Source organism: Topomyia yanbarensis, chromosome 2 (assembly GCF_030247195.1).
Source record: "Topomyia yanbarensis strain Yona2022 chromosome 2, ASM3024719v1, whole genome shotgun sequence".
NCBI lineage: Eukaryota > Metazoa > Arthropoda > Insecta > Diptera > Culicidae > Topomyia > Topomyia yanbarensis.
The window spans coordinates 12845766-12868408 of record NC_080671.1 but is presented as its reverse complement, the minus strand read 5'-3'; the positions used below and the strand labels follow the sequence as shown (position 1 = coordinate 12868408).

Below are 22643 nucleotides of genomic sequence, written 5' to 3'. Positions count from 1 at the left end.
CTACTCCTTCAATCGAATCAACCTCCCTTCGACGCCAGGCATTGAAGTTGTCGCTTGTCAAACAACAATCAAAGGCAAAAATCTTTGCATTGCTTCTATTTACATTCCTCCTAGGGCCATGATGGGATATCGAAGATTCTCCAACGTGATTGAACACCTTCCCTCGCCCCGCCTGCTTCTTGGAGACTTTAACTCTCACGGTACGGGGTGGGGCTGTCTATACGACGATAATCGATCTTCGACAATTCAAGACCTTTGTGACAACTTCAATATGACAATTCTGAACACAGGGGAAATGACACGAATTCCTAGACCACCTGCGCAAGCAAGTGCACTGGACATATCTTTATGCTCGACATCACTACGGTTAGATTGCAAGTGGAAGGTAATATCTGATCCCCACGGTAGTGACCACTTACCAATTGTAATTGCAATCACCACTGGTTCAAGACCATCGACACCAATCAATGTTCCCTATGACCTCACACGAGACATTGATTGGAAGAGCTACGCTGCTGAGATATCCAAAACTATCGATTCAACACAGATACTTCCCCCGGAGGAAGAATATAAGTTTTTGTCCAACTCGATTCTCGATAGCGCGATTCAAACTCAGACGAAACGAGTACCCGACGTGAACACCCAAAAACGTTCTCCCAACCCGTGGTGGGACAAAGAGTGCTCAGACGTGTACGCGGAGAAAGCTGCCGCGTATAAAACCTTCCGGAACGACGGTTTAGTTGCTAGTTATCGAGTATACGCGATATTAGAAAAGCGAATGAAAAAATTAATGAAAGCTAAGAAACGCAGTTACTGGCGCCGGTTTGTCGACGGGTTAACAAGAGAAACATCGATGAGCACTCTTTGGGGCACGGCCCGACGTATGCGAAACCGAAACAGTACTAACGAGAGCGTGGAATATTCAAAACGTTGGATATTCGATTTCGCCAAGAAGGTTTGTCCGGATTCCGCCCCGGCACAGAAAATCTACCGCGCCGCGTCGCCTTACAATACCGCGAACGAAACACCGTTTACGATGGTGGAGTTCTCACTTGCTCTCTTATCATGTAACAATAAAGCCCCGGGGCCAGATAGAATTAAATTCAACTTATTGAAGAATCTGCCAGACTCTGCCAAAAGACGCTTGTTGAATTTATTTAATAGGTTTCTTGAGGGTAACATTGTCCCACATGACTGGAGACAGGTGAGGGTCATCGCCATCCAAAAACCAGGAAAACCAGCCTCCGACCACAATTCGTATCGTCCGATTGCAATGCTGTCCTGTATCCGGAAGTTGTTCGAGAAAATGATCCTGTTTCGGCTCGACAATTGGGTCGAAACAAATGGCTTACTGTCAGATACACAATTTGGCTTCCGCAAAGGCAAAGGGACGAACGATTGCCTTGCGTTGCTCTCAACAGAAATTCAAATGGCATATGCTAACAAAGAGCAGATGGCATCAGTATTCTTGGATATTAAGGGGGCTTTCGATTCAGTTTCGATCAACATTCTTTATGAGAAGTTGCACCAGCATGGTCTTTCGCCAATTTTAAATAACTTTTTGCTAAACCTGTTGTCTGAAAAACAAATGCATTTCTCGCATGGCGATTTATCGACATCACGATTTAGCTACATGGGCCTTCCCCAGGGCTCATGTCTAAGCCCTCTCCTCTACAATTTTTACGTGAATGACATTGACGAATGTCTTGTCAATTCCTGCACGCTAAGGCAGCTTGCAGATGACGGTGTGGTCTCTATTACAGGTCCTAAAGCCGTCGACTTGCAAGGACCACTGCAAGATACCTTGGACAATTTGTCTGCATGGGCTCTCCAACTGGGTATCGAGTTCTCCACGGAGAAAACTGAGCTAGTCGTATTTTCTAGAAAGCGTGAACCAGCGCAACTACAGCTTCAATTAATGGATCAAACTATTGCTCAGGCTTCAACATTCAAATATCTCGGGGTATGGTTCGACTCTAAAGGTACCTGGGGATGTCACATTAGGTATCTGAAACAGAAGTGCCAACAAAGGATCAACTTTTTCCGTACAATAACTGGAACATGGTGGGGTGCCCATCCAGGAGACCTAATCAGGTTGTACCAAACAACGATATTATCAGTGTTGGAGTACGGATGTTTCTGCTTTCGCTCCGCTGCGAACATACACTTCATCAAACTGGAGCGAATCCAGTATCGTTGCTTGCGTATTGCCTTGAGTTGCATGCACTCGACCCATACGATGAGTCTCGAAGTGCTGGCGGGCGTTCTTCCGCTGAAAAATCGATTCTGGGACCTCTCATATCGATTGCTCATTCGATGCGATATTCTGAACCCATTGGTGATTGCAAATTGCGAAAGGCTTGTCGAGCTTAATTCTCAGACCCGATTCATGTCCTTGTACTTCGATTACATGGCACAGAACATCAATTCATCTACATATAACGTCAACCGTGCTCATCTCTTAGATACTTCTGATCCAACTGTATTTTTCGATACATCCATGAAGGAAGAGATTTATGGAATTCCGGATCATATTCGCCCACAAGTGGTCCCAAATATTTTCTATAACAAATACCATCAAGTCGACTGCGCCAAAATGTTCTACACTGACGGATCAATTCTCGACGGGTCCACAGGCTTCGGTATCTTCAACGAAAATCTTGCTGCCTCATTCAAACTCAATGATCCTGCTTCAATTTACGTCGCAGAATTAGCTGCCATTCAGTATACTCTCGGGATCATTGACACCCTGCCCTCAGACCATTACTTCATCGTTTCGGATAGTCTCAGCTCCATTGAGGCCATCCGTGCGGCGAAGCCTGGAAAGCACTCACCGTATTTCCTGGGGAAAATACGGGAATATCTGAGTGCTTTATCTGAAAAATCTTACCAGATTACCTTGGTTTGGGTCCCGTCACATTGTTCTATTGCGGGCAATGAGAAGGCGGACTCTTTAGCCAAGGTGGGCGCATTAGAAGGCGACACTTACGAAAGACCAATTTGCTTCAACGAATTTTTCAGTATCTCTCGTCAGAGGACGCTCGATAGTTGGCAAACCTCATGGAGCAATGGGCATCTGGGACGGTGGCTACATTCCATTATCCCGAAGGTATCAACGAATGCTTGGTTTAAGGGGTTGGATGTGAACCGGGACTTTATTCGTACGATGTCAAGGATCATTACCCGTTTGACGCGCATCTCCGTCGTATAGGGCTTGCTGAAAATAATCATTGTGTTTGTGAGAACGGCTATCACGACATCGAGCATGTTGTTTGGCTGTGCGCAGAGTACTGTGTTGCCAGGTCCCAACTAATAGATTCCCTTCGGGCCCGAGGTAGATCACCCTATGTGCCAGTCCGGGACGTACTGGCAAGCCGTGACCACCCCTATATTTTTCTTATCTATATCTTTTTGAAAACCATTGATGTCCAAGTTTAATACATTTTACCCTCTCTCATTCACAGTAGAATCTCACCAACCTATCCCTGTATCTACAATATGGCATTGCTTCACGAGTCTTCGGTGCACACTCTTCTCGATAACCGTCTATCCAGAACATCATGACATACCGCACATGCAGATGATATAGAGTGCCAATAATTATCCGAAATATCGACCCTCCCCTCGCCCCTGCGATTACAGGCTGGAAACTACAACACTACAACAAAGTGTGCATATCCGCCACAATGATCAATCAGCAAACGACGATGTCAATTACACAATATGTATCCCACTTCCTACCTTTTTCCTTTACTTACATAAGAGGGGAGCAAGCCGCCCCTAAATACGGCTTTCCCTTCCCCCACTAACATGTGACATGTAATATTAAAAAAAAAATGAATTATCGGCCTCGTTAAGCTACAGCATTTGGGCCTAAATAAACGTATTTTAAGATAAAAAAAAGTTGTTGAAAGTGGAATGCAAAAGACATAATTAATTTTGATCAAAATGATTCATTCATATTGAAAACCAACGAGGTCAACAGAAGTGATCGCCAAAGGTTCCAAATTTCAAAAATCGATTATGAATTCCATACTGAAACCACAGACTAACAGACATAACACTATGAGGAAATTCCTTCAAAAACATCGATCCGACAATTTTCCGAGAACACTAGCTCCACCTTTTATTCACGGTCCCAAACACTCATTTACTGGTGGGTTACCCCTCAGTTTTGGGGACAATTTTTCAATAGTGGTCTATCCCCCATATGCTTGTTCATATGTCAGTGGCGCCATAATTTCAAATGTGGCCACAGTCCCAACTACAAATATATTTGAAATGATCGTTAAAGCGGACGAAGTTTTGTTTTTGAGTGTTATGTCTGTTAGTCTGTGCTGAAACGTTACCGGAAACTATAACGTTTGATCATGCAAAGCAAAACAAATCTAAAGGTGGGAAATATGACTGGATACTATGAGCGAAAATCAGTAAAGTAGTACAACAGAATACTGGGATCTCCAGTCGTGATTTGACCAAATAACTCACTTTGGCGTACACTCCAGCTTGGCAAATTTGTTTGTGAGAAGGTTGTCAGTCGTAGTATGACAACAAGACGTGGTTGCTCAAAACTATACCAGGAAGTAGTACAAGCATGTAATGGACTTTGGACAAATCCTTGGTCTAACAATTTAAATAAAACTACGAATCTTAGTGAATTTCACTTTTTTTTCGAGTTTTTGTCATATTCATTTTTAGTTACTGCAATTTGCAAGCAAACTTGTTATCAATTTTCACTCCATGCATTCCATCGCATAATCGGCTTATTTTCTATAATTTAGAATTATACTATTTTTGAAAAATATGTGCATCGCACAGTAATTGAATAATAATCGTAAGGAGTGAATAATAATTGTACAGAGAGTGTAAAAGTTTATGTAACTATGTTGTATAATATTTCAAAATACATAGTTTGAAATGACTAATAACATCAATTCTCATAAAAGCTACATCTTCTAAACACCCAAACATCTCAATGCGTGCAAATAAATATCAACACATTCTATCATTTAACTACACACCATTTAAAAGTCGATACATTATAAACGTTATTGGCATACACTGGAACCATTAAATCTTCATTCGTGAAAATTGACGAATATTTAGATTTAAATGTCGGCCATTTTGTATCCGCCATTTTGAATTTTGAAAATCTGACATAAAAATCGTAATCTGCGCCCCAAAAAACCATGGCATGTACCTTATCAGGTCAATCAAAACCATTTTCGACTTTTGGCCAGGTTTTTATGGAAATCTGCCACTGTGCGCCGGGTCAAGACGTGAAATTTAACGGGCGTTAAAAGATTTTGAAATCAGTGTAAATGATTGCAAAAGAAATTTCAAACTGATTAACTTTAGTAAACGCTTTGTTGTAGACCTTCAACACTGCTTGAACCACTGAAATAAAAAATAAAAAAAACCAACCACTTATTGTCAAAAATCGAGCGTTTCTTGTTATCATGGTGGTTTTAACATCTGCTAACTAGTGGTGTCTCAGATGATAATTCACGACTGCAGAATTTTACAGTCAAAATCTTCCACAGAGAGGAATTTTGGGAGATTGTCTTTAGAACTGTCATTTTGTGATATTCTTAGAATTTTTTCATGAAATCAAAACTATATCTAAATATACGCAAGAAACAACGTGTCAGGTTGATGCTTTGTCCAAAAAAATTACGTGGGTTCTGGGTTGAGTGGTCGCCTAAAGAGTAGTTACCTCAATAGCGATACTAGCTTCGAAGTGTCTGCATAAATACATCTAGCTGAATCGACTAGTATGTTGAACACAATTCGCTTTAAATCCCATTTATAATTAGTAATACGAGAATTACTAAAAATCAAAGTCTATATAGACTTTTGCGCTCGTCCGGACATTCCGTAGACTTAGGTGATTCCAATTTCTAATGCCAAAAGATCCTGACTCCTGCGGTAGCATACAAAGGGTTAAGTCGCCGGTAAACTCTAAGCTTGCCCAGATGACCATTTCCACGCTTTTCTAATTTGTCTTCCTTCAACTCCTTGCTCTCCCTTGATTACTAGAGTGACAAAAAATTACCCCTATCGACCTACCCCTGAGTCGATTCCTAGTCCCACTAGTAGTACTTACTCCAAATTTGAAGCTAATCGGACAAGTCTAGCTACCGGACCAATGGGCCTGAAGTTTGTATGGGATTTTTTGACAGTTTACATGGAGAAATCCCACTTTCTGACATTTCACATCAATAAATCTTCTGAACATTTTGATAGTATATCCCTCTTCTATGAAATGTTAGTGTTGGCGCCCTCTATGCGGCCACAGGTTGAACTAAAATGTTCTAACCAGAGCATAACTCGTATTATGTACTACAATTCTTCTGAACTTGCTGTTGAAATAAATCTAACTATTATTTCACAAAAATGTATAATTCGTGGGAATCAAGTACTGATACACCATGCACTACTAAGCCCCATGCAAAACTGACTCAGACATCACTTCGTTAAAAGTTTAACAACTCATTTTAACAAAGCCGGATTGACTAGCAGTCTTCAACAAAGTTGTGGACAATTAAATTATCTTTCTTGTTTTTTGCTTACAGTGATAATACAATGCATACAGTGCCACCTAGCAGTGAAAATGCGAGATAGTGGGTTTTCTCCATGTAAATTGTTTGAAAATCCCATCCAAACTTCAGGCATCTTGATCCGGTAGCTTAACTTGTCCGATTTGCTTCAAATTTGGTGCAAGTACTCTTGGTAGAACTAGAAATCGACTCAGGGGCCGATTGAGTTTTCAAAAATTCATTTTTTTCCTGGGCAGTCGATTGAGTACTATGGCTCTTAATATTGAAAAATATACTTCATTTTCCAGTCCCTTGCTAATTGAATGTCGTTAAAAACATAAAAAAAGACAATTGACTCTCTCTTAGTCGTTAACAAAAGAGGAAAAAAATGTACCATGATAGGGACGACGCCGTGTTCAATTAGCACACAGTGACCATACGCCACAACTGTTGATGCAACACAAAATGCCGATTAAATAAAACACCTCGGCAGGCAATTAGTGAGAGCAAAAACTAGCTCATTCAATGAGTTTCAACGTCGTAAAAAGCTTAGTGTGGAAGTTTACCGTGACTTAACTTTTTTCGGTCCCGACAGCATGAAGTAACAAGTTACTTTACGCTCGTCCGGACATGGCGTAGTCTCAGGTGACTCGCATTTCTAATGCCAAAAGATCCTGACTCCTGCGGTAGCAGACAAAAGGTTAAGTCGCCGGTAAACTCTAAGGTTGCACATATGACCCTTTCCACGCGTTTCTAAACTTTCTTCATTCAACTTCTTGCTCTCTCTTGAGTACTATGGCTCTAAATATTGAAAAATATGCTTCTCTTTCCAGTCCCTTGCTAATTGAATGTTGTTAAAAACATAAAAAAGGAAACTCTTAGTCGATAACAAAAAAAGAAAAATAAAGAATTTTCCTAAAATTGGTTCAAGGTTAGTTGAAGGTCGATTACACGTGTCTCAATCACTTTGCACGGGTCGACTCATACGTTTCCGGCGCCATCGATTCATTAGCTAGACAAAAGGACTATTTTAAAATTAACGCACTTGTAAGGACGTGGTCAGATGCGAAAAAATAAGAGTTATGATTTGCTATTACACATGCTCATATAATATAAACTTAAACACAGCAGTCATAATATCTGGCTGCGACTACCCAAAAATGACTGAATAAATAAATAAAATAAAGCAATCAGGAAGTCCAAATTTCGCGCTTGACAGATGTATCTGTACATTTGCCTTATTACCCCCATCAAGCCAAGAAAGGTCCGCCCGTTCTGTAATAGAACACTTCTAGGATGCAACCGAGAATTAACTCATTTAACTTGACCACTTAGCAGCTCGAAATTGAACATAAATCTAGGTTATCGTAGCTTTCCAGAGTTGGATTTGTCCTTCCTCTGGCAGCTCTAGCCGCGTCTCCTTCGAACGGTCATCCCTCTTTCAGGTTGCCTGGCGCGCTCTACTCCATCCGTCACTCTTTGCAGTATCTCAGCGACGAGTTATGATCCTCGCTGGCCCATAACTCACAGTTAATTTAACAGCTGGGAGGAAAATTGATATAAATTACATGAAGCGCGATTTCTTTGTTCATCACGGGGTCCCAGCTTCAGAGGACAGTAGATTTTAGACATGCTGGCTCCTACGAGAAATCCGAACCTACAGTGAAGTGGTCAGCATAATTCACCTCATTTATAAGGAACAAAACACGCGAATTGGAAAAACGACGTTTTCATTCTAATAATAGAAGAAAAAGGATTTTCCTCCCTTAATTTATTTTATTAGGTAAAATCTCTCCACTTCACACTACGATTTGGAAAAAATGGCAATTTCATCACAGGGCAATAAATAATCCCACATACATTCTACCATCAGCCGAACTGTTTTCCTTCTGAACAAAGAGGGATTTCCTTGTAGCGATGGATTTGTCTTGGTGAAGAATACTTAACGGAGAAGTGGGCGACAAAATCGAGATATAAAAGTGTTTCCCGGAAGATAAATAGCTGCCAGGCCGAACACCGAACAGAGTGTGCGAGAAAGGAACAATCCAATCAATTAGTGGAAAATTAATGTCCGATTTACGTAACACGCCAAATTCACTACATAATGTTGAGCAAATTAATTTAATTGAACGGTTCTTTTTACACGAACGTGGATTTTGTTTAGTGATGGTGTTTTGCTAAAGGTCGTTTGATGGAGAGCTGTAATTAGAGTGATATTACAATGGAAATACAATGGCCTCATTATGTCTTTATTATTGTTGTTGTTGCTATTACACTAAATAAAACTGCAAATTGAGCAATAAACAGAAACGACGATTACAAGGACAACTTTATTGACGAGATAATAATTTAAAAATAGTAAAATTATTATTTAAACTACCTAGCGTTTTTTGTCATGAATAATTATTTGTTGTTTTTTTTACTTTTTCAGGTTTGGTTTCAAAACAGGCGCGCAAAATGTCGAAAACACGAAAATCAACTACACAAAGGTATGTTGGCTCGCACCCCTCTGCAACTTGTATGTATACATTTTCAATCAACATTTCAAATCAGTTCATTATGTATTTAAATGATCAGCCTAATTTAATTTAATCTACGAATGGAAATTTGTTATTCTTATTTGAAAAACACCCGCTGCATCGTCTAACCGAAGCAAAACATCCGTAAAATGTACATCGATTTGCACGTGCCCCTTTGAAACCATTTCCATCCTCCCTTCGCCCAGTTGTTGTCGATGTAAACATTCAATATGCGAATTCGATAAATTTATTAGCGAGGATTTATGTTTATTCATCTAAGCACCACTTGAATTTTACGGCAATTGTACTTTTTTCCGGCACAAGGCAATAGATTTCAGTATCTTTTTGCGAAATATCTGCAGATCAATATAAAACCGAGCTAACCGCAGGAGGCCGTGTCAGAGAGCATAAAGAACATTATTTTCATCTTTTTCGACTAAAAACCAAGTTGGCGAAATCGGGATAAGGGTTCCGATCGGTCGGCAACCACAAAGGGGTTGAATAAATAAAATTTCTAACACTCTGCCTGCCTACCCTTTGCCAACTATAACCCTGGGTCATGTGCGAAGGCAGCCACATAACATATTGGGGTGTATCTTCGCATATGCTAAATTGCTACGGGTTGAATCGAATGTACGTACGCATTCCAGGCTGGATTTGACCGTCCCCACATCTAAAACATTACCAATTTGTTTATTCGATTCGGTTGTCATCAATTTTATGCGTAATCCAATTTGAGGCAGTAGGTATGCACATTTTATTGAATCTAGGCGGCCATTTTTCATCGATGATTTAGCTTCCTAATTGGTGATGTGTGGTGTTAAAAAGTATTGGGTGCAGTGCACCAGCGATGCCATCATATTGTGCGGTTCAAATATTTGACTTTAAGGTTGAATTCTCACACTGACTGACTAAGTAGTAAGGAATTCAGAGTAAAACTTATATTTGAAGATGATTGTCCCACCTCATGCCCCCACAAAGGTGTAAGCTGAACGATTTATCTAGAAGATAATTAATATTTTCAAACATGTCAACGCAAATAAATAACCAGTTTCAGCAAAACAACCCGGACCATCAAGAAAAGGTGCCGAAGCACTCTGAAGCTAAATTGGAATCGAATTTGCGTTTCGACTTCGTCTCATCAGAACCCGACACTAACTTAGAGACTGAACTAAGCTAGGGAGGGATTGATGCCAGCTTCAAAACCGGAGACTTGAAACTTTATTCAAACTAGAGGATGCAGTTATTCATATTTTTAAATACTAGATATACAATTTGCATTTTTAACAAGAACTATTATTTGGTTACAAATTGAAACAAGGAGAAACACTATTTGGATTTTTATAATAAAGGCACAAGCACAAGAGCGATTGATTCCAACATTAGAGTAACAGAAACCGTATAAGGGAAAGAGGGCGGACAACAATGACAGGAAAAAGAAGAAATGAAACGTTCAGCTTTTTGGCAAACAGAAGATTACTGTCAGAACATCATAAACCGGATCGCTTCCATGGATCCGCTGGGAACTCTTTTGAGACCAGATTTACAGGTAGCTGTTAGCATATAAACCATAAGAGAAGAGATAACTAAATTTGTGTTTAAAAATATGTATATGATAGATATATATATATCGGGGAGATCGAGGATAGCCAGCCCATCTCGGGCTGGAACGAGACCGAAGGGATTAATTAAACGAAGATCTGGCGCTAGAACAGTAAGCGCATGGCCAGACAACATGTTTAATGTCGTGATAACCGTCACCACGAGCACAGAGATCGCTGTCCACGATCTCGATACGCCGGAGGCATGGGCATTCAACGTATATTGTGTATTGTACATGACCCGAGATATCACCCGAATAAAGTCACGACCCTCATCCATCCCCTTGGACCAAAGTTTGTTGATGCCTTTGAGATTTCTAAACTTCCATTGCTACACGAAATTCGTAAATTTTGGAGCGTCCTCTGACAAGAAATACTGAAAAGCTCGTTGAAACTACGTTATCTTTCATAAACATTACCTTCTAATGTCTAAAGTGAAAGTAAGGTGAAAGAGCTCAAACTAAGGTATTCTGCAATAATTTTTCAGATAATCTACTCAGGAGCTCCCATGTTTTCCCCAGGAAATACGAGGAGTGCTTTCCATGCATCGGATGGAGAGCTCTTTATGATTGCCCTCACTACTACTGCCATAATAATTAGCATAGAAGCAATGCATAGCTGTCATCATCTAACAAACGTTAAGGTGATACGCGCACTTATATGTTTAGTGCTTTGCTGTCAGATTAATTTGTGTGTTTATTACATTTATCTACAGTATTATTATTATTTCATCGTGAAACGTCTATTGTTTGAAAGTGGATCTACATGGAATGCTGTTGTCGCCGAAAAGGGATTCTTGGTTCCGTGCATTCCGATCAACGATTAAATCGGATACACAACGTAGAGCCTAACCACCTTACGAAACCTTGTTTCACTTTTTAATTCGTCGACGAACCGGTGCCAAAAACCGCGTTTTTCAGTCTTTATGAAAGTTTTTCATTTGCGTTTTTAATGTCGCGTATGTTCGATTCGGGCAATCCGGTCGTTTAAAATATCCTTATAGGACCTTTTCGTGTACAATTCTGAGTACTCTCTGCCCACCACGTAGTGCGAAACTGTCCACGGTTGCTCGCGCCGGGTACTCGTTTCGTCTGACCTTTAATCGCAGTGTAGAGAATCAAGCTAGTTAAAACCTTGTACGCTTCCACTAGAGGAATTCCTCGTTTTGATTCCATTATTTCGGATATAGTGGACGCGTAGCTCTTTCAATCAATGAGCACACTAACTATAGCGAGGTCGAGTACAATTTTCAAGATGGTAATATTGAAATTGTCGCGAATATCATATTGTTAGATAGATCGGTTATCATCGTTAAGACAACGCCATGGTATACCGTGGGAGTAGAAGTCTTCTGGTACCAGCCGAGATGCGATGTACTGGGAATAGATTGAAATAATAGCACATTTTGATCCCCAAAAACGCTCCACCATAGTGTTTTCTTGGCCCTGGCGAATGATGTTTAAACTAAAGTCATCAAAACAGCCTTAATATCTTACGGGCTTAACTTTTGTCTTCTGCTAATGAGGGTCGAGCTTGGGCAGCATAACTACGAATAACCCGAGTTCACCAGCATGTGTCCTGGCATAGACAGACTTGTCCATCTTTACCGTGATTGATGCTAATCATCGACAGGTTTTCAGTGGTGATCTTGCGTGGCTTTTCTTTTGTCGGTTCTCACTGTAAAGATGGATAAGTCTGTCAGTAATCTCTAGCTAATAAAAAACCTGTTTTAATCCACCTAGCGGTGCAATTGTGCCTTTCTCATTTCTCTAAATTATGGCACGGAGGCTTTTTATGTTCAACATAATCGTGGAAATGTCCATTACATTCTTAGTACACTTTGCACTTATACACAATGGCATGCCAGCCACGAACTTGATGAGCTACGTGTCGACGGTGAAACACTTGAAACAAAAAAATATCATACTCCATTAGCCTAATCAGCATTAGATCAATGTTATCTGCTTGCTAACTCATTTTGTCATGCGGGGCTGGGTATGTGAAGAGGGCGAAAGTCCCATGAACGAACGACTCCCCAGCTTAAATTGGTATGCTTTGTGATATAGTGGTGGTTTAAAGATGATGGGGTTGAAAGGGAGGAGTATGAGGGCTGGATGGGGTGGTGGTCTGAGGGGTGATTTAAGGAGATTTTTAAAGGAGGGGCGCGAACAGTAGATGGGGGGTGTAACCCCTCTCCGAAAAACCATCAACTACGCCCCTGTTAAAATCCAGAAACCCTAAACGAGTCGAAAAAAAAATTTAGGCCGGGATTAGGTTGACGTTTTTCAGAGTGATTGCATAACCTTTCTATATGAGAAAGGCAAAAATGTGCCAAAATCCAAAAAAGTGAATCGTAGTCAAATTTTTTTTTTCGAGTTTGCATCAAATCTCGACGTTTTATGCACCTTGAACACATTTAGCATCAAAAATAAAAATTCTATTTTTAATTTTTCCTATAGTTTATATGAGAAATTTCTGTGTGACCGCACTCTGAAACCCGTAATTCCGGAACCAGAATTCCGATCGATCCAAAATTCAATAGCAGCCGATGGGAAGGTTGCACCTTTCATTTGAGACTAAGTTTGGGCAAATCGGTCCAGCCATCTCTGAGAAAAATGAGTGACATTATTTGACACATACGCACATACATACACACACACACATACACACACACATACACACACATACACACACACATACACACACACATACATACATACACACACACATACAGACTTTTTCCGATCTCGACGAACTGAGTCGAATGGGATATGACACTCGGCCCTCCGGGCCGGGATTAGGTTGACGTTTTTCAGAGTGATTGCATAACCTTTCTATATGAGAAAGGCAAAAAGCTTAAATATAAGGACACTTGGGGTTGAGGAGTTCCTTATAAGAATGCTTCAGTTTTTCCCAGCATAATTTATATGTTGAGAGTTCCAGCAGTCTCTCTACAGTAGGAAAACTTTTCATGATTCCTGCCGCATTTTCCATTCCATGCCTTGTTTCTACAATGACCCTATTGTCTGCAACGACACCAGTTTATGCCCCGTGGTACAAAAAGACGAGCAAGCAGACGAACCCTGTTAAAAAAAAACAAAGTTTGGAAGAGTAGATCCGGCAAAAGGCTCGAAATGAGGCTGATAGAAAATAAGTTGTTTTCTGTATACTCCTCGATTTGTGCTGAACGCAATTGCCTGCATGCCAGAATTTTTATTGACTGAAGCAAAATGTTCTGGAAGGAGACAACCCCATACTTCGCACCTGAGGCCCCTGTCGGAGACTACACCATCAATCTCTACATCCCGCGCGGATACGTAGACAAAATACTTCTTCGTACATGACCGAGTATTGTTTAGTTAGGTCACGCGATATATCTATAATGTTAAATGGCTTATATTTGGTCCAGAAGTAGACCATCCAGAGGCCGGTTGTATTAGATTGATATAATTTGTATCGAAAAGGAGACCCATCGGCATTATTTTTGTCATCGGAGAAATATTCAAATCGACCTAGATTGAGCCTGTGGGGATGTCGGTCGTCGGAGATACCTTCCAATTCCCCACACTATCATGCGGGTTTCAGTATCCGCGAAAAGAAGGTTTTATTGGAGGGAAAAGAAAATTAATGCAACTAAATTTAAAGTAATTGGTACATAGCTGTGTAACATTTGTAGTATCAGTAATCAACAAAAACTTTTTCGCTAAGCCCTTGTCCATGCAGCTCGTTAACAAAGAGTGTTTCCAAATAAGCACAATCTATTATCCTGAAATTTTCATTTTCACTTACACGTACCATGTCTAAACTTTCATCACAACCGGTAAAAATCACTCCGAATCTTACTACCCACTCGGGGAAAAAATGTTCCGCCGGCCCTGAACCAATGCAAGATGCACTGTTAAAATGGTAAAACAGCATTTTTCTAACCCGAAGAGGCAAATGACCTTAAGGCTAAAACCTCTATAATCGAAATAAAAAAAGCATTTATATGAGTTGCTATGCTATTTACATGTAATGGTTTTATGTTTATATTTCTGGATGAAATTGATCTACGGTTGTGAAATTTGGGTAGTGTATGTTTACTATAACGGACTTCCGGCTGGTGTTACTGTCTTTCAGAAATTTTGTGCAACTTTTGATAAAAGCAAGAGACGAATTTTATCCCGGCGGTGCGTTTAACCCTATCTTCTCCTATTGGTAAAATGCGACAAATTCCCAACAACAAACCCCTCACGCTATGCTTATCTTACTACCCACTCGAGCTAAAAGTGTGACGCCGGGCAGCAGTCAATAATCGTATGCAAAATATATGACTGGAACTTATTCCAAAAATTCATTCTACAATCTTGAAGCAAGGAAAAGATGTTTGAATATTGGGATTTCCACTAGAAACACTGAAATAGCTGAATTTAATGCAACCATGCAGAAGATAGTAAAAATTGCAGCATTCGAATTAACAGCCTAAGTGTATTCTACTGCACTTCGGTTATGTCTCTGACATTGCCTACCCATCCTTTTTTTAATTTTTTGCCTTTCTCATATAAAGAAAGGCTATGCAATCACTGTAAAAATCGACTTTTTAACCGAGGCCCGGAGGGCCGAGTGTCATACACCATTCGATTCAGTTCGTCGAGATCGGCAAATGTCTGTGTGTATGTATGTGTGTGTGTATGTGTGTGTGTCATTTAAACTCACACAATTTTCTCAGAGATGGCTGAACCGATTTTCGCAGTTTCATCTGAAAGCAATAACGCTCCCATAAGCTGCTATTGAATTTTTAGTTGATCCGACTTCCGGTTCCGGAGTTACGGGTTGAAGAGTGCGGTCACACAGCAAATTCCCATATAAACTGGTACCACCATGATGTTCAAATGATGTAAAACATATTAAAATTGATGTAACATTACTCTAGTTTGCGGGTCTAGATCACTAATGGTCAATCAAAGCAGCTTTGACCAGATTGGCCACCTATGACGGTTCATGACGCCCCCGGGGAACCCGCCAAGTTCCTAAGCTAATATCACACCCATTCCCCAACGAATTCTCTACCGATTTTTACAAACTTGATTTCAAATGAAAGATACAGTAATGCCATTGACTGCTGCTGAATTTCATTCGGTTCTGACTCTTGCTTCCGGAGTTACATGGGTGTTAGTAAGGATACACTGGAATTTCCTATATAAATCGGTACAATCGTAATACCTCAGAGGCTAAAAACTATTGAAATGATCACCAAATTACTTCTAATCGCAGATCTAGATAACTAATTGCCAATCAAACATTCTTTGAATATATTGTCCACTATCGATAATTGCGGAAGTCCGGAATTCCGGGCATATTCCACAATTAAAGTCACATCGGTTCTTCGGTGATGAGTGAACCGATTTTCTCAAACCAAGTCTCAAATGGAAGGCAAAATATGCAGTTGAGTATTCCGTCGCCGCCCCTCCCCCCCCCCCGCCTTGCCCTTACACCTCCTTCCTTCATCACTTCCCTCCCCTTGGACCACCCTCACGCCCGCATTTCCTTCATCCACCCCGTATACCGAAATAAGATGAAATAAGCTAGACCGATTTGATCAACTTAGTCTCCAATGAAAGGTGTTGCGTCCCCGGAAACTGATTCGACTCAGTTCGTCGAGATCGGAAAAAGTCTGTATGTGTGTGTGTATGTGTGTGTGTGCATGTATGTGCGTATGTGTCAAATAATGTCACTCATTTTTCTCAGAGATGGCTGGACCGATTTGCCCAAACTTAGTCTCAAATGAAAGGTGCAACCTTCCCATCGGCTGCTATTGACTTTTGGATCGATCGGAATTCTGGTTCCGGAATTACGGGTTTCAGAGTGCGGCCACACAGAAATTTCTCATATAAACTATAGGAAAAATTAAAAATAGAATTTTTATTTTTGATGCTAAATGAATTCAAGGTGCATGAAACGTCGAGATTTGATGCAAACTCGAAAAAAAATTTGACGACGATTCACTTTTTTGTATTTTGGCACATTTTTGCCTTTCTCATATAGAAAGGTTATACAATCACTCTGAAAAACGTCAACCTAATTTTTTTTTCGACTCGCATAAGGTTTCTGGATTTTAACAGGGGCGTAGTTGATGGTTTACGGAGAGGGGTTACACCCCCCTCTACTGTTCACTCCCCTCCTTTAAAAATCTTCTTAAATCACCCCTCAGACCACCACCCCATCCAGCTCTCATACTCCTCCCTTTCAACCCCATCATCTTTAAACCACCACTATATCACAAGCATACCAATTTAAGCTGGGAAGTCGTTCGTTCATGGGACTTTCGCCCTCCTCACATACCCACCCCCGCATGACAAAATGAGTTAGCAAGCAGATAACATTGATCTAATGCTGATTAGGCTAATGGAGTATGATATTTTTTTGTTTCAAGTGTTTCACCGTCGACACGTAGCTCATCAAGTTCGTGGCTGGCATGCCATTGTGTATAAGTGCAAAGTGTACTAAGAATGTAATGGACATTTACACAATTATGTTGAGCATAAAAAAAGAAATGAGAAAGGCACAATTGCACCGCTAGGTGGATTAACCCTTTCATGCCCAACTTTTTTCTAGTGCATGTAGGGTTTCAAAACTATTTTTCCTTGTAAACGGTTGGGTCAAGAAACACGAGAAGCCTATTTTCATAAAGATAGATCCTTCTATGGCAGTGCTAGAAGCTGGTCAATTTTTACCTTCTAATGCTCAATACAATTCTCCTAGAATAATTACAATAGTCCAATTACGTGGAAAACGTAGCCAACGACAGTCTAAATTGATAAGTTTTATCAGTTTTCAATAATATTGCACCATAACGAACATATATGAAAAAATCATTTTCCGTCGTCAACGTAAACTGTCCCTGGCAGCACTGCTACATCGGAATCCAATCAGACTAATTGCAATAACTTCAGTTCTAGAGCTGATCCTTGTAACTGTTAATACTCAAATGAAAGGCAATAATCACATTAATGAGCCTTACTTGTTGTTGCAAGCAAATCTAGCCTCAATCAAAAGTTATAGCTGTTTAAAAACGTTGTTGTCCACAAACAACATGGGCATGAATGGGTTAAAACAGGTTTTTTTTTATTGAATGCACAGTGGCTTTTTGCCAAAAACACGCGATTAATTATTTACACAAAAACGGTCAAGTTTAGATCAAAAATGTCTTCTAAAAGTTTTATCAGTATTTAAAGATCTTTCTTCTGGTTTAGTACATTGAGTGATTAATCTCCCTAAAAGTGAGATATTTTTCTTATATTTTTAAAATGTATAGATAATGAGATCATATGTTCTGCAATGTTGTAGAGCTACTTTTTGCGAATAACTTTGCTTAAGAGTCCAAAACTGTATATTCAATACTTATGAAGTTATAGTGCCTTGTTTGTGGATGACCCCTTAAAATCATTTTTTTAATATAACTTTTTTGGTATCGTACCTATGAATTTAGAATGTTCTACAAAGTTATTAGCGTTAATGCCACCCGCAACTCTTTAGAAGAACGTTTTGTTCTAGCTATTGTATCTTCGAAGTTATTTAGCTATTTTTTTTAAAAAAAAGTTCTATTTCCAATAGCAATAGTTATTCGCAAAAAGTAGCTCTACAACATTGCAGAACATATGATCTCATTATCTATACATTTTAAAAATATAAGAAAAATATCTCACTTTTAGGGAAATTAATCACTCAATTAACTAAACCAGAAGAAAGGTCTTTAAATACTGATAAAACTTTCAGAAGACATTATTGATCTAAACTTGACCGTTTTTGTGTAAATAATTAATCGCGTGTTTTTGGCAAAAAACCACTGTGGAATGGTGTAATTCAGAAACGCTCTTGAAACCAGGCTCAACCCTAAATCACAAATGAGTTTTAAAAAATCATGGACTCTAATGTTGCGAAACGTGGATAACTATTTAGAATGTTTGGTGCTACATATGATTGGTGTTACCGTTATTCCAATCGATAACATGTGTATCTATTTCATGTGAAGTATGTCGAAACTAATTCGAATTAGACTCGTCATGATTTTTTAATGGCATTACCATTGATAAAATCGTCCTGTAAAAATCTATCAAAAAACCAACCACTGCAATTATTGCGCTAAGTGAAGCAGGTTGCTGCAAGTTAGTACTGCTTACAATTGTCCTAAACTCAACCCCTACGTAACTAACTGAACTGAGCGCAATCAGTGCATAAACACTCAATTATCACGCGTAAACATGACTCCTCTCACGTCTGCCCCATATTTGGTAAGCGTCCGTTTAGTGTAGAATCCTCTCAGATCCCTTATTCCAAAAAGGGAAAGATTTCCTGAAGCGTATTCAGTTCGGGCAAGGGTAACTTACTAGAATAGAAAAACAGAGGGGTTGCTCGTTGTCGTAATTGTTGGTACACATTACTTGCTTTTTATTGTTTCTCGAGCAATAGCAAATATGAGCAGTGGCGACAATTATTCATTACAATACAATTTTTAAAGTATGTACAGACGTACAGTTCGATCAAACAAAAGCATGTGATAAATCTAACGCCCGCTAAGTAAAATTGAAATCAATTTCAAAATAAAAGCATACATACATCGAGAAAAAAGAAACACCCCACTTAACATTAGACATCTTAATATAATCAAAATGATTCCCCATGAGAGCTATTATGATCTTGGGCGTAACTCAGACTGACATAGTGATTTATCTGCGTAAGCCATAAAAAATAACGAAACGAACCTGCTGGTTCAGGCCTTCATCGATTGATTGCTGAATCGGCACAAGGTCAGATTAAAGTTTCCCGATCCACATTACACCCACAGACTAACCGTGTATAGATAGGTACAAAAAGTTCGTCGAAAAATTAAGAAATGAAGCACGATCTGACGTTTCATTACTTGCAAAAACAAACCAAAACCACCGACGACAATTTCGTAGAACGCCAGTCATCCGAACTGAAAGATGCTGACTGGTGTTTACCGAACCAAATTGGCAGACAAACAGAATGTAAACAGTGCACCAGGCAGCACGGCATAATGTATGCAAATTAATGCCGGCTGGGTTCAATCTGACACAACAAATAATGCCGCAACGAGTAGTGACGTGTAATGTAACGAATGGCCGCGCTGTGGGCTGAAATCGGCATGAAGTGAGAACTGATCGAAATAATGTATTACACTCTCAAATCATTTAATATATTGACACATTTGAATTGTAAAATTTTAGTTTGACTTTTCCGTGGTTGTTTCTTTTCGTTTCGACTTCTAATAATCGGTATCGTAGCCGCCAGATAGACACTGAATTCAAAAATGGAAAATGGATATATTACATTTTTATCAAGGATTTAAAAAAGGGGTTCATAGTTTCCAGAGTTTATATACAAAAGATTGATTTACAAAAAAATAATGTCCAAAAAAAATATTTTCGATTTATGTAGAATTTTGTGAAAAAATTAAACCGCTCCTATATTTTGTCAGTGTCATCTAATGACTGTGGGAGTCACGAGTTAGTTAGTTACAATTGTTCAGATCTGTGGTACAATACTACTCAATAAGGGAAAAATAATAACTGGTCCCAATAAGCACGGAGAGTAAGAATACAGCAGTTTCCCATATAAAATAAAACCATGAAAGAAATACTGTTCTGATAACCTTCAATAATTTGGCCAGGACCAAAAGCTGCATTGTGAAGAACAACATACAACATGCAGTCAAACAACGCTGTTTACATACCCATATCAGATCCCTATATGCGAGTCCTGTAACCAGACCAATCAAAAACAGCAAACGGCTGCCCAGCAAATAATTACTGCATACAGTACCTCCAAAACAACAGCCAACAAATCCAGAGAAGTAATAAACCACAAAAATGCTATACTATAGTGACTTAGACACATAAAAAGCATCAGAAGCAAACTCAAAAGAGTAATAACGAAGGCGACATGGACACAACGAAAGCGAGGGAGAGGGCAGACTGAACGATGCCCAACCCTCTATCACTGTTTGTTTTAATGCAATTGTTTAAATATAATAAATATAATTTATTAATTCGTTATATTGGGTTCTTAATAAAAAGTGGCAACTTGTCTATTGCTTACATCATTTGGATACTTACCACACATCTACTACCATATTCAGTATTTGTCTAGCCCACTCAGCAGTAACTGGCCTCGGGTCGAGACTAATTCAATTAATCCAATGAAGTAATGAAACATTATCACCAAACGGTAGACATCCTGCACTTTGAATATAAAGCATGAACCCAATCATTGGAATGTTATAATGCCAACCAGGATATTGGCTCAATAGAATACAGATAAACCAGAAGTCATCACCTACTCAGCAAATGCCACTCAACAACCATCCTAGAAGCTAAAAGCGGAAACATTGGTGCGAGACGGAGAATGTTTGATTTTCAAATCAAGCTGCAAGAGAAAACATAAAACAAACTCGTAAGGCGGCAATAAATAAAAGCGAAATGATAATTTAATAAACTTCCCCTCTCCCAAGCAGGGTGGACTGGACACACACACGCAGTGGATAGGTACAGCTTGTAGCGACCATTGCGCAGCAAAACCGCTCACACTCCCCGGGAAGTCTGTCAGATTTATGGGATTACGTCAAATGTAATCACATAATCGAATTAGGTGTTTTTTCGCCTACGACTCCTGGTTACCATGGTAGAGCAAGAAAAAACGAAACGACTTTTTGGACTTTATGACAATGTTGTCTTCTGGTTATACCTGGCACAAACAGGCACGAAGTCAGTTTGATTCATAGGCTAGGGAGTTTGGGGTTTCGGGAGAAAATAAATTAGCTTCGGAATATGGGCAATGTTTTTTATTTGATACAAGTAAAATGGCTTGAATCGAGTTACGAAATATCCCGCTTATCATATCTAAAGAATATCATCCCAGCGACTATTTGAGACGACTCAAAGTGATCACCTTCCATACAAAAGTTGGACAAAACCTCAAAACTGGCCCGAATTTGATGAAAACTTCACATTAGAGTAATTTTGTGACGCTGAATTCATATTTAATGCTTATTGTTTTATCTCAAAATTTTGGCACTTAGGGTGGTTCGAAAATTCAACATTTACGAATATAAAGTGTATCTAAAAGCAATTGTCAAACAATTGTTGATAATGTTGACAGACATTTCTAAATTATACTATGAACCCTGGGTAATCAAATACTACCATCCGCCTCCTTCAGACCTATCATGAAACTGCCCCTTTTTCATATCTCGGGCAGAAAGGGACAAAACAAGACATTCATTTTCGGAAAGTACACTAATTTTCAAGTATCATGAACTACAAACGATCTTTTCAAACTTTTTTCTTTTTTATGAAGATCTAAGACCTTCATTTTGATGATATAGTTATAGCAAAGATAAACTCAAGATAGAGTGGTCCGATGTTTCCAATGTACTATCTAAATGCGACCCCTCGATGAACCCGGTTCACAGTCAAAGTGACAGCTCAATAATAAACAGAAGAAAAGCTTTACGAAAAATAAACAATGTCGATCTTTGCGTCGTATCCATGACAATACGTTATTATGGAAATAACAAGGAAACTTTCGGCAGAAAAGTAAACAAACCTCGAGGTTTTCAAAGTTCGATAATTAGGTGAAGTGTCATGTAATATAACTTTTTGCTATTGATAACTGAATTAGTAAATTAGTCTGCTAACTAAAAACTGATGCATTTTACGTCAAATTCAGCAACGAAAGTCGGTAGAGTCAAGTGGATGTTAAACTGCGAATTTTCTTGGTTTCAATTGTTGCGGACTGTAAAAATTACGGTATTCACCTGCTCAGGATACGAACTGTTTGAAACGGGCGAGTTAACTTCAATAATGCTGGCCATGAATGCTCTAGAAATTTAGTAGCCTTTTAGTATTAAACAAAGCTGTATTATACTTTACTGTCCGTATAGATTGCCTGTTTCTTTCGTAACAAAATTGTTTACTACTTTGATT

The 22643-nt window shown here is 39.3% G+C and overlaps 1 protein-coding gene across 4 annotated transcripts in view; it reads left to right on the top strand.

Annotated features, from left to right (window-relative positions):
* LOC131681398 (segmentation protein fushi tarazu-like) overlaps nt 1-22643 on the top strand; it is a 66056-nt gene that overhangs the window by 34637 nt on the left and 8776 nt on the right. For all 4 annotated transcript variants that reach the window (XM_058962157.1, XM_058962156.1, XM_058962154.1 and 1 more), the window contains exon 5: nt 8971-9028. In XM_058962157.1, coding sequence (XP_058818140.1) covers nt 8971-9028 — 58 coding nt within the window. The remainder of the gene's footprint in view (nt 1-8970; nt 9029-22643) is intronic.